The 13,035-nt window shown below is 34.5% G+C and overlaps 1 protein-coding gene across 11 annotated transcripts in view; it reads right to left on the bottom strand.

The window, feature by feature from the left end:
• VPS13B (vacuolar protein sorting 13 homolog B) overlaps positions 1-13,035 on the bottom strand; it is a 769,746-nt gene that overhangs the window by 664,913 nt on the left and 91,798 nt on the right. For all 11 annotated transcript variants that reach the window (XR_004279564.1, XM_032316092.1, XM_032316089.1 and 8 more), the window contains exons 9-12: positions 6,474-6,569; positions 5,891-6,013; positions 5,286-5,423; positions 4,275-4,362 (exon numbers count right to left, since the gene is read on the bottom strand). Coding sequence is in view for 10 of the 11 variants with exons in the window: in XM_032316092.1 (XP_032171983.1) it covers positions 4,275-4,362; positions 5,286-5,423; positions 5,891-6,013; positions 6,474-6,569 (445 nt within the window). In the remaining variant the exon portion in view is untranslated. The remainder of the gene's footprint in view (positions 1-4,274; positions 4,363-5,285; positions 5,424-5,890; positions 6,014-6,473; positions 6,570-13,035) is intronic.

The raw sequence follows: 13,035 nt of genomic DNA, 5'->3' as shown, positions 1-13,035 counted from the left end.
TGACCCAGGATATGGTCTATTTTGGAAAGTGTTCCATATGCACTTGAGAAGAATGTGTATTCTGTTGCTTTAGGTTGAAATGTCCTGAACTTATCGTGAATCCATCTGCTCCAGTGTGTCATTCAAAGCCCTTGTTTCCTTGTTGATCTTCTGCTTAGATGATCTGTCGATTGCAGTGAGGAGGGTGTTAAAGTCCTTTACTATTATTATATTATTATCAATGTGTTTTTTTAATTTTGTTATTGGTTGGTTTATGTCATTGGTTGCTCTCATGTTAAGGACATAAATGTTTACAATTGTTAGATCTTGTTGGATAGACCCTTTAATTATGATACAGTGTCCCTCTTCTTTTATGTCTTTTGTTCAAAATCTAATTTGTCTGATATAAGGACTGCCATCCCAGCTTTATTTTGATGTCCATTAGCATGATAAATGGTTTTCCACCCCCTCACTTTCAATCTGGAGGTGTCTTTGGGCCTAAAATAAATCTTTTGAAGATAGCGTATGATGGGCCTTGTTTTTTTATCCAATCCGACACCCTGTGTCTTTTGATTGGGGCATTTAGTACATTCACATTCAGAGCAACTACTGATAGGAAGTTACTGCAACTGTATTACCTATAAAGTCACTGTTTTTGTATATTGTCTCTGTTCCTTTCTGGTCTATGTTACTTTTGGGCTCTCTGATCACTTAAAGGATCCCCTTTAATATTTCTTTCAGGGCTGGTTTAGTTATCATAAATTATTTTAGTTTGTTTGTCCTGGAAGCTTTTTATCTCTCCTTCTATTTTGATGACACCCTCGCTGGATAAAGTGTTCTTGGCTGCATATTTTTCTCATTTAGCATCCTGAATATATCATACCAGTCCTTTCTGGCCTGTCAAGTCTCTGAGGATAGGTCTGCTGCCATTCTAATGTTTCTACCCTTGTAGGTTACGGACTTCTTGTCCCAAGCTGCTTTCAGGATTTTGTCTCTGAGATTTGCAAGTTTCACTATTATATATTGAGGTGTTGTTCTATTTTTATTGATTTTGAAGAGGGTTCTCTGTGCCTCCTGGATTTGAATGCCTGTTTCCTTCCCCCAGTTAGGGAGTTCTCCACTATAATTTGCTCTAATATACCTTCTACCCTGCCCACTCTTTCCTCATCTTCTGGATCCCAATTACTCTATTGTTTCACTTTCTGGTATCACTTGTCTCTTGAATTCTCCCTTCATGATCCAGTAGTTGTTTCTTTCTCTTTCTTCAACTTTTTTTTTTTTTTAAGATTTTATACATTTAATTGTCAGAAAGAACGATAGAGCACACAAGTAGGGTAAGCAGCAAGCAGAGGGAGAAGCAGGATCCATTTGAGCAAGGACCCTGATAGAGAACTTGATCCCAGAACCCTGGGATTATGACCTGGGCTGAAGGTAGATGTTTAACTGACTGAGCCACCCAGGTGTTTCTCTCAGCTTCTTCATTCTCCATCATTTAGTCTTCTATATCACTAATTCTCTCTTCTGCCTCAGAATTGGAGTTCAAGCCTCCAATTTTTATTGCATCTCATTAACAGCCTTTCTGATTTCAACTTGATTAAATTTTATTTCTTTTATTTCTCCCAAAAGGGATTCTCTAGTGTCTTCTATGCTTTTTTCAAGCCCAGCTAGTTATCTTTATCATTGTTATTCTGAACTCTAGTTCCAACATCTTGCTTATATCTATACTGATTAGGTCCCTGGTAATCAGTGCTCCCTCTTGTCCTCTTTTCTGAGGTGGTTTTTCCATCTTGTCATTTTTGCAGAAAGTATTTGCTTTTCTATTTGTAGAGGTGCAGCTATTCTTTTCTTAGATCTCCAATTATGTTTGCAGGGGTTCAGAATGATTTCAAAGAACAAAAGTTCTGTATCCACACTTTTTAAAAGAATTTATTTATTTATTTGAGACACAGAGAGAGCATAAGCAGGGAGGAAAATCAGAAGGAGAGGGAGCAACAGACTCTCTGCTGAGCAGGGAACCTGATGCAGGGCTCGATCCCAGGACCCTGAGATCATGACCTAACCCAAAGGCAGATGCTTAACCAACTGAGCCACCTAGGTGCCCCTGTATCCACACTTGCTAATAACTTTTTTAAAAGTTGTTTTTCAAAATTACTTTTCTATAATTTCAAACAAAGGATTGCAGTTTAATCTTTAGTCTCAGGACCACAGACAAAAAATAATTTAAATTTATTACACACAGGTATTTCCATTATAATTCTTTGTTATTCCATATATAAACATAGAGAGATTTCCAATTTGTATGTTATACTCTAATAGTTGTTGGAAAAAAGTTAAGGACTAAAATATTTGTAACACTGTATCCTATTCTTGGAAATGAAAAATATGAAAAATTTAAAAGTTAACCAATTACCAGTTTCTCACACTGAACATACATAAGCAAATATAAACTATGCTTCTATCTTTTAGAAAATGTAGTAGCAACATATGCACATAATAAATTTTTAGTGCTTTTTTCCTTCCCCTGAAGGACAACTACTTGATATTCCACCTCCTCACAAGATATGGAATCCATAACACATGCAGAAGACTTCACACTGAACCAGAAGAAACCTACCATCCTATATTTGGTAACTACGACACTATAACAATTTGTGAAGTTCTTAGTTGCCCTTTCCTATATATAATTGGTTACTGAATATCTCTACCTCAATATCCATAGGTACCTCCAAACACATCTTTTCCTCCAAAAATCCTACTTGTATCTATCTTCCTTAGTGGTTATCACTATCCTCCAAGTAACTCAAGACCAAAATCTGGTACACAATTTAAACATTATTTTTAAATAAAGCAATGCAAAGTCAGTGAGTGAGTGTTTGAAGCACAGAATTAAACTAATCTGAAAGCATGGGGAGACAGACGCCAGTAAAAAGCTATTAAAATGTAGAGAGAACAACAGATCAGAAGAGAGTAGTAATCGTGGAGTTTACGAGAAGACACTGACCATCTATAGATGAAATGTGACAAAAATGTGTTGATGGACCAGAAGCTAGAAGAGAAGTGTGTCACAATGATTCCTAGGCTTCTAGCTTGAGCAACAAGAATACAGAAGAACAATTTTCCTAGACAAGAATATTGAAACTAAGGGAAAAGCAGAAGGCAGTGGGCAGTCATAAGGATTTTAATATTTCTATTTGAACACATTCAGTTTTGAAATATCTGTGAGATACATAAAGAAGTAAAAATACCATATAGGTAATGGATATTTAATTCTAAATGAAGGAAATCTGGACTAAAATTATAAATATGTGCATCAACAACATATAAAAGGTACCAAATCAATGGAAAAGAATGAGAGAACCTCAGCAAAGAGTTTAGGGAAAGAAGTAAACCCAAGGTTTGATCAATGAGATACCAACATTTAGAAATCTATTACAAAAGGAGGAAGCAGAAAGTTACTGCTCTTTCCTTCTGTTTTCATCTAACAAAACTTAATGATTTCTCATGATCAACTCCTTTGTGAAGTCTTTAACCCAATCCATAAAAGTAGTCACTTTCTAACCTAGACCTCTCTTAACTCTCCACTTTAATTATTGTTCTTAATGTGCTATATTATAATCATTTACTTAAGTGTATAAACACTACCTATTAGTCTCCTGAAAAATGCTTTGGTCTTCTTAGCATTCACTATATCAAACTCATCATCTAACACATAAAAATCATTAATATATGAAAAATTAACAAAAAAGGATAAACCTATTTTCGTAAGGTTCCAATATGAAAAAAGATGAGAAAAAGCACAACAGAGTATACTGATGAACATGTAAAGTATCAATAAAATTTTTAAAAACATATGATTGCTTATAAAACATATAAGACAATATTCATAATCTCCAAAAGAATTTATTTCCACTATTCTGCTTGAAACAACAGTTTTTTAAATAAAAAGATCTACATAAACTTTGAAATGTATTTAATACAGAAAAGGAAATGTTTATGCTTTTTGACAACTTAATGAAACATGAAATCTGATGTATCAAAATTTTAATATTTGGCACATAACAGAACTAAATCTGGTTGGTTATATAAAATGTCTTCTCAATCAATTACACAAAGAAAGGACTAAGAATCTAAGTGTCTAAGAAAATTATAACATGCTATTATAATTACACCATTCTCCAAAGTAACAGAAGGTAAAGCTGATGTAACAGATTATAGCCCGAGGACCAACTGAGCCTGAACAGTCTTTTGTTTCTGTTGTTCAAGGAAAAGCAAACATAAAGGAAAGAAACTAGTACCTTTGCCACTGATGTTCTCCATTGTATACAGGTAATCCATGTAAAAAGCCCCAAACCTTTGCATTCCAGCTATCTCAGTGTATATCTCCTGCGGGCACAAAGGAAAACAAACAGAACACACATTGTATCAAAGAGACTGAGTTTAAAACCTGATAAGTCAAGAATCAAACATACATCTTTATATAGAACTCAAATATCAACTCAAAGGATTACCAAAACAAAAGAACAGATGCTATCCAAAGAATTCATTTCTAAGAAAGTTAATGTTAACTCTACTAAAGACAACACAAGAAAGCATCCATAATTCTACTAGACATTTTGACCACTTTATCAGTAATGTCTGGTTAATGAATACCTATAATGGAATAGGATAGTACAACCATGACCATCACAAAACTGTCCAATGTATACTCTCTAATACATTTAAACCTTACATATTCCAGTATGCTTATATGAAACTCAAATACTAAAGATATACCTAAAATATTTAAAAGATATGGAAATATGCAAATTAAAATTAAATTCTTTACAAAAGTAAATGTAGTAAAAAGCATTAAAATATGTATTATTTATTCTTTTATACTAATCTTCAGGTAAGCTTTTCTGAATTTCTAAATTTAGTCCCTAAAAGTACATTAATTTTACATGTAAAATTCAAATAACAGTAAGACACATACATAGTAAAATGTGAAATTCATCTCTTCCCATTAATGCCAAATCCCAAAGTAACTGCAATTAAAAGATCATTCTACAAGTTTCCCCCATGACTATTTTGACAGTTGGGAACGGATAAACAAACTAACTGACTACACAGTATCCAGAAGTAGAGAGCTTTGTGTACACATCAAACTTCTCTAGATGTAGAAGCAGGACAAAAATATTCTAAATGCTTCAATAAACAACTAGCATTCAAATGTGTTACTTGAGAAGAAAAATAGCAATTACAAGTATTCACACAAAATGTCCACCTAAACACAGCCTAGAAATTGGCTCAAATATATATTCTCTGACCTTATGATGAGCTGCATCCAAGATAAATTCAGCACGAGTACCATTATTTTCTGGGCTTCGGTAATCAAACAATGAATTTGTAAGATATGTCAACCCTTTCATACTCAAATTTTCACCACAAATAAAGAAACAGGCTTCCTGAAAATAAATGAAAAATTTTTGAACAGGAGGAAAAATCATTTAAGTGTTAAAGAAAATAAAACCTTGGTTTTTTAACACCCATTCAGTAGTCAATAGAAATCACTACAACTTTTAAATCCTGTAAAAAGACAAGGAATGCTGTCTCCATTTTCACTGCCTATCTTGGCAAAGAACATTTTAACAAACCAAAAAGGAACTCCAAGTAGCTGCCATAAACAAGAAAGAAGAAACATTTATGAATTGGAAAGTATTTGGAACTACTGTCCAGGTGTTAAGTGCTACCAACTTTCTAAATTCCCCTGAGCTCTGTAATTTCTTACAGGGGAAAACAGTAAAGTTCCTCTCTTAAGCCAAAGATATATGCAGTCTAACAGATTTTTTGGTATGGTTAAACACTTCAATAAGCACTTCATTATCCCTGTATTCTATCCAAAAAAGGGGGAAAGGGGGTGAATTTGACTTACAGTTTCACTTCTATTCATATTCTCTTCAAAATCTTTAACACCCATAATTCCTTTAAGGCACAAGGCTCTGCAACCTACAAAACCAATCTGGCAATCAAAGAAAGGCTCTCCCATCATAAGGGCCTGTAAGAGGGAAGGAAACATTAGAACTTAAGAATCTGAATTTCATAAAAATGTTACAGGCTCAAAAAAGTTACAGGCTTTCCTTGTAGAATTGCTGAACTAGTAGAAACTTCTTTAGGATTATAGACATTCCAAATTTATTCTCCTCAGATCATAAACTCTACTAAATTAAGAAACATCTTACTTATCTCTGTACCCTCAATGACTGGCACCTTATGAACATTAATCCACACATACATATGAGCTCACACAAGTTAAATGTAAAAATGAAAGAATTCATGTTGCATGTAGAATCTGTTAAATAATTATTTCAACCCAATACTACTGATGCCTAAAATAGAAAAAAATGTGAATATATTTTAAAACACACCACTATGATAAAAGCCTGCATTTATTACATATTAACATAAGGACCATTCAAAAAAGTTTTAAATATATATGTTCAATATTGAAAGATTACCTCAACTGTAGTTCCTTCTTGTTCCCAACACAATACTTCTCTGGATTTTACTTTCTGAGGGCTATAATAACTACTCTCAGCTTGCATTTCAGTGAGCTAAAAAAAAATAAAGGAATATTAAATAAGTGAAATTAGTATTAGATAGCAATAAACTGTCATTACTGTGATGAATTGATGGAAACAGGGCCAATTTTAAGATTCAGGAAATTTAATTATTAAGCAGCAAAACAGGTGCAACAAAAACAGCTGTAACAGATTATCCATGGTATAAAGGTTGAATATTCTAGTATAAGTTCAAATAGAGAATTTAAATATCATCATATTTTTATTTAACATCTTTGTATCACATCAATATTGCTTAAAAAGGTAAAAGCTATGTAGCTATAACAGTCTCATATATTCATATATTCTGCCAAAATTCATATAGTTCATATATTCTGCCAAAAATTTACATATGTTTTAACCTCTATTCATTTTATATACCATACAAATTCAACCAGTTAGTTCAATCATTTCCAAAATCTCTCCCAAATTTTTCATCAGAAAGAAAACTAAGACAAAACAAAACAAAACACAACACAACACCCACAAATAAATTTAACAAAACTTCATCTAGCTCTATGAGGGAAGTAGGTTCATGGTTTTTACTCTCAAAGTATGTGTCTCACTGTGAAGTGTGTAAACCTGGCGATTCACAGACCTGTACCCCTGGGGATAAAAATACATTTTATATTTATAAAAAAAAATTTTAAAAATAGGTGGAAAAAAAAAGTATGTGTCTCAGACTCATTTAATCATGCAAATACTTAATGAGTGAGAGCTACATAACAAGTACTAATCTAGATACTGCAAAAACAACAACCACAACAACACCCCTTGCACTCCTCAAGCTTACAACACATTACTTGTATGTATCTAGATAAAATTAGATAAATTATTTTTTAAGACATACTTTTCTAAATGCAATGTGGTATCCTGATTTGGATCATATTAGGGAAAACAACATTATGAAATTCAGTTAAAATCTGGAATTTAACAAATATGCACCGGTGTTGGCTTCCTAGTTTTGATACATGTACTATGATAGTATAAGATGTTAACAATGGAGAAACTGAGTAAGGAATCTATGTGAACTCTCTGTACATTGCAAGTTTTCTGTAAACCTAAAACTGATCCGAAGTATTTATTTTTTCAAAGGTATTCTGCCCATGTTTACTAATGAGACCCTTCCTTACTGTTGTGAAATGGATATATTATTCAAACATTAAGGCAAAGTAAAAAATCACATTAAAAAAAGAAACAGTATTTAACTTAAGTCAAATAGAACTTATTAAACCAGAAAGTTTTAATTTTAAGCATGATAACTTATTTATGCTTAAAATCAACTAATTATTTTTATTTTTTGTAACAAAACGTTTATATACAAGCCCTTATTTTTTAGATGCTTCTAGAACTGGTATACACAATGTTGTTATTTTAAAATACAATTCTATAAAATGCTCAAGTAAAATTCAGTATTTTAAACTTGATCACCCTTCAGCTGTCTACAATTATTGTACAGAAAAAGCAATTAATTGATTAAAAGGACTCAAACATTACAAGAACAATATTCAACATGATTTTTTAAATGCTACATTTAATTTGGCATGATTTTTGTTGGATTGATATCAACTGTTCAGAATGCTAATGTTAGAAACATGACCTTATTTTCTGACCAAAATATGAACCACAAATTAATTCCATACATTCTTTGAATCCAAGCTGAACAATGAATTCTAATGTTTTCCTCCTAAATCTCAACATATTTCACTTAGACAAACTTTAGAAACATAAATGATCTAAATTTTTTAAAAGATGTATTAACTAATGACAAGTACTGCTCTAAAAGTCTATAAAAGTTTTATATATAAATACAAACTACTCTGAATCAGTTTAATACAATTCTCATCAATGAGCAGATATATACCAGAATAATTTCAAACTGAATAAAAATATGCAAAAGTCACCAGAAAAGACAGAACTTTACTAACAATCCTTAAATTCCCTCACAAAATTAGATTAAAAATAACTTCTTTTGGGTCAACTAAAACTGGCAATATACCATATGATTTAACTCTTATGTGGAATCTACAAAACAAATGAAAAACAAAAAAAACAAAAAAGAATCATCAGACCAATAAATACAGACAACAAACTGATGGTTGTAAGAGGGGAAGAGTGTAGAGTGACAGGCAAAATGGATGAATAAACAAAGGATATACTGGCTTCCATTATGGAATGAACAAGTCGTGGGAATATAAAAAGCACAGACAGCATAGGGAATATAGTCAATGACATTATAATAGTGTTGTATAGTGTCAGATGGTAACTACACTTGTGGTGAGCATACCATAAGGTATAGAAATATTGAATCACTATGTTGTACAGCTGAAACTAATGTAACATTGCATATCAACTACACTCAAAAAAATTACACCAAGAAAACTTGTAAGTAAAATTTAAGTTCTCAACAAAATGTTAATTCACACTGCCGTTACTAAGATGTTTCTATCTTTTAGAACTGAAATTTGAATATACTCCTAATTAATGCAATTAAAATCATTATGGCCAAAAACATCTATTAAATGTGGAGATAATAACATGAAAAAAATTTTTTAACACATTTAAGAAATAAAATTGACAATACATGTAATATTAGTTGGCAATAGTTGGCTATATGTGTGTGTGTGTGTGTATACACACACATATACACAAATTTTTTTTTTTTTTAAGATTTGAGAGATAGGGAAGAGTCAAGATGGCGGAGAAGTAGTGGGCTGAGACTACTTCAGGTAGTAGGAGATCAACTAGATAGATAGCTTATCTAAGGATTGCAAACATCTACAAATCCAACGGGAGAGAAAAGAGAAGAAGAACAGCAATTCTAGAAATAGAAAATCAACCACTTTCTGAAAGGTAGGACTGGTAGAGAAGTGAATCCAAACTGACGGGAAGATAGACCGCAGGGTGTACGGCCGGCTCCCGGCAAGCGGTGGAGCAACGGAGCACAAATCAGGACTTTTAAAAGGCTGTTCCACTGAGGGACATCGCTCCAGAGGCTAAACTGGGGTGAAGCCCTCGTGGGGTCAGCCGGGCCTCAGGTCCCGCAGGGTCACAGAAAGATCGGGGGTGTCTGAGTGTTGCAAAGCTTGCAGGTATTAGAACAGGGAAGCCGGCTACAGAGACAGAGCCAAGGAGTGAGATCTCAGCTACGGGTTACCTTGAACCGGTCGCAGGCTCAGTGAGTTCAGAGCGCGGCCGGAGGCCAGGGAGACAGGAGTAATTGGGTGCTATTCTCTGAGGGCGTACTGAGGAGTGGGGCCCCGAGCTCTCAGCTCCTCTGGGTAGAGACCGGGAGGCCGCATTTTCATTCCCGTCCTCCGGAACTCTACGGAAAGCGCTCAGGGGACAAAAGCTCCTGAAAGCAAATCGGAGCGGATTACTCAGCCCAGCCTCTGGTAAGGGCAGTGAAATTCCACCTGGGGCAAAGACACTTAAGAATCACTACAAAAGGCCCCTCCCCCAGAAGATCAACAGGAAATCCAGCCAGGACCAAGTTCACCTACCAAGGAGTGCAGGTTCAATACCAAGGAGAGCAGCGAAATTCCAGAGGAAGAGAAAGCAAAGCACGGAACTCATGGCTTTCTCCCCATGATTCTTTGTCTTGCAGTGAATTTAATTTTTTCTTTTTTTCTTTTTCAATTTTTTTTTCTTCTGCTGCTAAATATTTTTTAACTTTTACCCTTTTCTTTTTTAACATCTTTTAACTAGTTTATCTAATATATATATATTTTTTTCTTTTTAATATTTTTTCTTTATTCATTTTCTTTTTTTAATTGTTTCTTTTTTTTCTTTCTGAACCTCTTTTTATCCCCTTTCTCCCCCGCACAATTTAGGATCCCTTCTGATTTGGATAAAGCGTATTTTCCTGGGGTCTGTGCCACCTTTTTACTATTTTACTTGCTCCTTCATATACTCTTATCTGGACAAAATGACAAGATGGAAAAATTCAACACAAAAAAAAAGAACAAGAGGCAGTACCAAAGGCTAGGGACCTAATCAATACAGACATTGGTAATATGTCAGATCTAGAGTTCAGAATGATAATTCTCAAGGTTCTAGACAGGCTGGGAAAAGGCATGGAAGATATTAGAGAAACCCTCTCGGGAGATATAAAAGCCCTTTCTGGAGAAATAAAAGAACTAAAATCTAACCAAGTTAAAATCAAAAAAGCTATTAATGAGGTGCAATCAAAAATGCAGGCTCTCACTGCTAGGATAAATGAGGCAAAAGAAAGAATTAGCGATATACAACACCAAATGACAGAGAATAAAGAAGCTGAGCAAAAGAGGGACAAATAGCTACTGGACCACGAGGAGAGAATTCGAGAGATAAGTGACACCGTAAGACGAAACAACATTAGAATAATTGGGATTCCAGAAGAAGAAGAGGGGAGCAGAAGGTATATTTGAGAGAATTATTGGAGAGAATTTCCATAATGTGGCAAAAGGAACAAGCATCAAAATCCAGGAGGTGCACAGAAGCCCCCTCAAAATCAAGAAGAATAGGTCCACCCCCCGTCATTTAATAGTAAAATTTACAAGTCTTTCTGACAAAGAGAAAATCCTGAAAGCAGCCCAGGAAAAGAAGGCTGTAACATACAATGCTAAAAATACTAGATTGGCAGCAGACTTATCCATAGAGACCTGGCAGGCCAGAAAGAACTGGTATGATATATTCAGAGCACTAAACGAGAAAAACATGCAGCCAAGAATACTATAACCAGCTAGGCTGTCACTGAAAATAGGAGAGATAAAAAGCTTCCAGGACAAACAAAAAACTGAAAGAATTTGCAAACACCAAACCAGCTCTACAGGAAATATTGAAAGGGGTCCTCTAAGCAGAGAGAGAGCCTAAAAGTAGTAGATCAGAAAGGAAAAGAGACAATATACAGTAACAGTCACCTTACAGGCAATACAATGGCACTAAATTCATATCTCTCAATAGTTACCCTGAATGTTAAAGGGCTAAATGCCTCAATCAAAAGATATAGGGTATCAGAATGGATAAAAAAAATAAAACCCATCTATATGTTGCCTACAAGAAACTCATTTTAGACCCGAAGACATCCCCAGATTTAAAGGGAGGGGGTAGAAAACAATTTACCAAGCTAATGGACATCAGAAGAAAGCAGGGGTGGCAATCCTTATATCAGATAAATTAGATTTTAAGCCAAAGACTATAATAAAAGATGAGGAAGGACACTATATCATACTCAAAAGATCAGTCCAACAAGAAGATCTAACAATTTTAAATATCTATGCCCCCAACATGGGAGCAGCCAACTATATAAACCAATTAATAACAAAATCAAAGAAACACATCAACAATAACACAATAATAGTAGGGGACTTTAAAACTCCCCCACTGAAGTCGACAGATCATCCAAGCAAAAGATCAACAAGGAAATAAAGGCTTTAAATGACACCCTGGACCAGATGGACATCACAGATATATTCAGAACATTTCATCCCAAAGCAACAGAATACACATTCTTCTCTAGTGCACATGGAACATTCTCCAGAATAGATCACATCCTTGGTCCTAAATCAGGTCTCAACTGGTATCAAAATATTGGGATCATTCCCTGCATACTTTCAGATCACAATGCTCTGAAGCTAGAACTCAATCACAAGAGGAAATTTGAAAAGAACCCAAATACCTGGAGGCTAAACAGCATCCTTCTAAAGAATGAATGGGTCAACCAGGAAATTAAAGAAGAATCGAAAAAATTCCTGGAAACAAATAATAATGAAAACACAACGGTTCAAAATCTGTGGGACACAACAAAGGTAGTCCTGAGAGGAAAATATATAGTGGTACAAGCCGTTCTCAAGAAACAAATGGATACATTCCTAGAGACATATAAAACCAGTAAGGAGACTGAAACAGTCATCAAAAATCTCCAAACAAACAAAAGCCCAGGGCGAGATGGCTTCCCAGGGGAATTCTACCAAACATTTAAAGAAGAACTAATTCCTATTCTCCTGAAACTGTTCCAAAAAATAGAAATGGAAGGAAAACTTCCAAACTCATTTTATGAGGCCAGCAACACCTTGGTCCCAAAACCAGACAAGGATCCCATAAAAAAAAAGAGAACTACAGACCAATATCCTTGATGAACACAGATGCGAAAATTCTCACCAAAATACTAGCCAATAGGACTCAACAGTACATTAAAAGGATTATTCATCATGACCAAGTGGGATTTATTCTAGGGCTGCAAGGTTGGTTCAACATCTACAAATCAACCAATGTGATACAACACATCAATAAAAGAAAGAACAAGAACCATATGATGCTCTCAATAGATGCTAAAAATGCATTTGACAAAGTACAGCATCCCTTCCTGATCAAAACTCTTCAAAGTGTAGGGATAGAGGGCACATACCTCAATATCATCAAAGCCATCTATGAAAAACCCACCGCAAAAATCATTCTCAATGGAGAAAAACTGAAAGCT

This window comes from Mustela erminea, chromosome 16 (assembly GCF_009829155.1).
Source record: "Mustela erminea isolate mMusErm1 chromosome 16, mMusErm1.Pri, whole genome shotgun sequence".
Classification (NCBI taxonomy): domain Eukaryota; kingdom Metazoa; phylum Chordata; class Mammalia; order Carnivora; family Mustelidae; genus Mustela; species Mustela erminea.
Note: the sequence above shows the minus strand (reverse complement) of the source record. Positions and strands in the feature narration are given on the sequence as shown.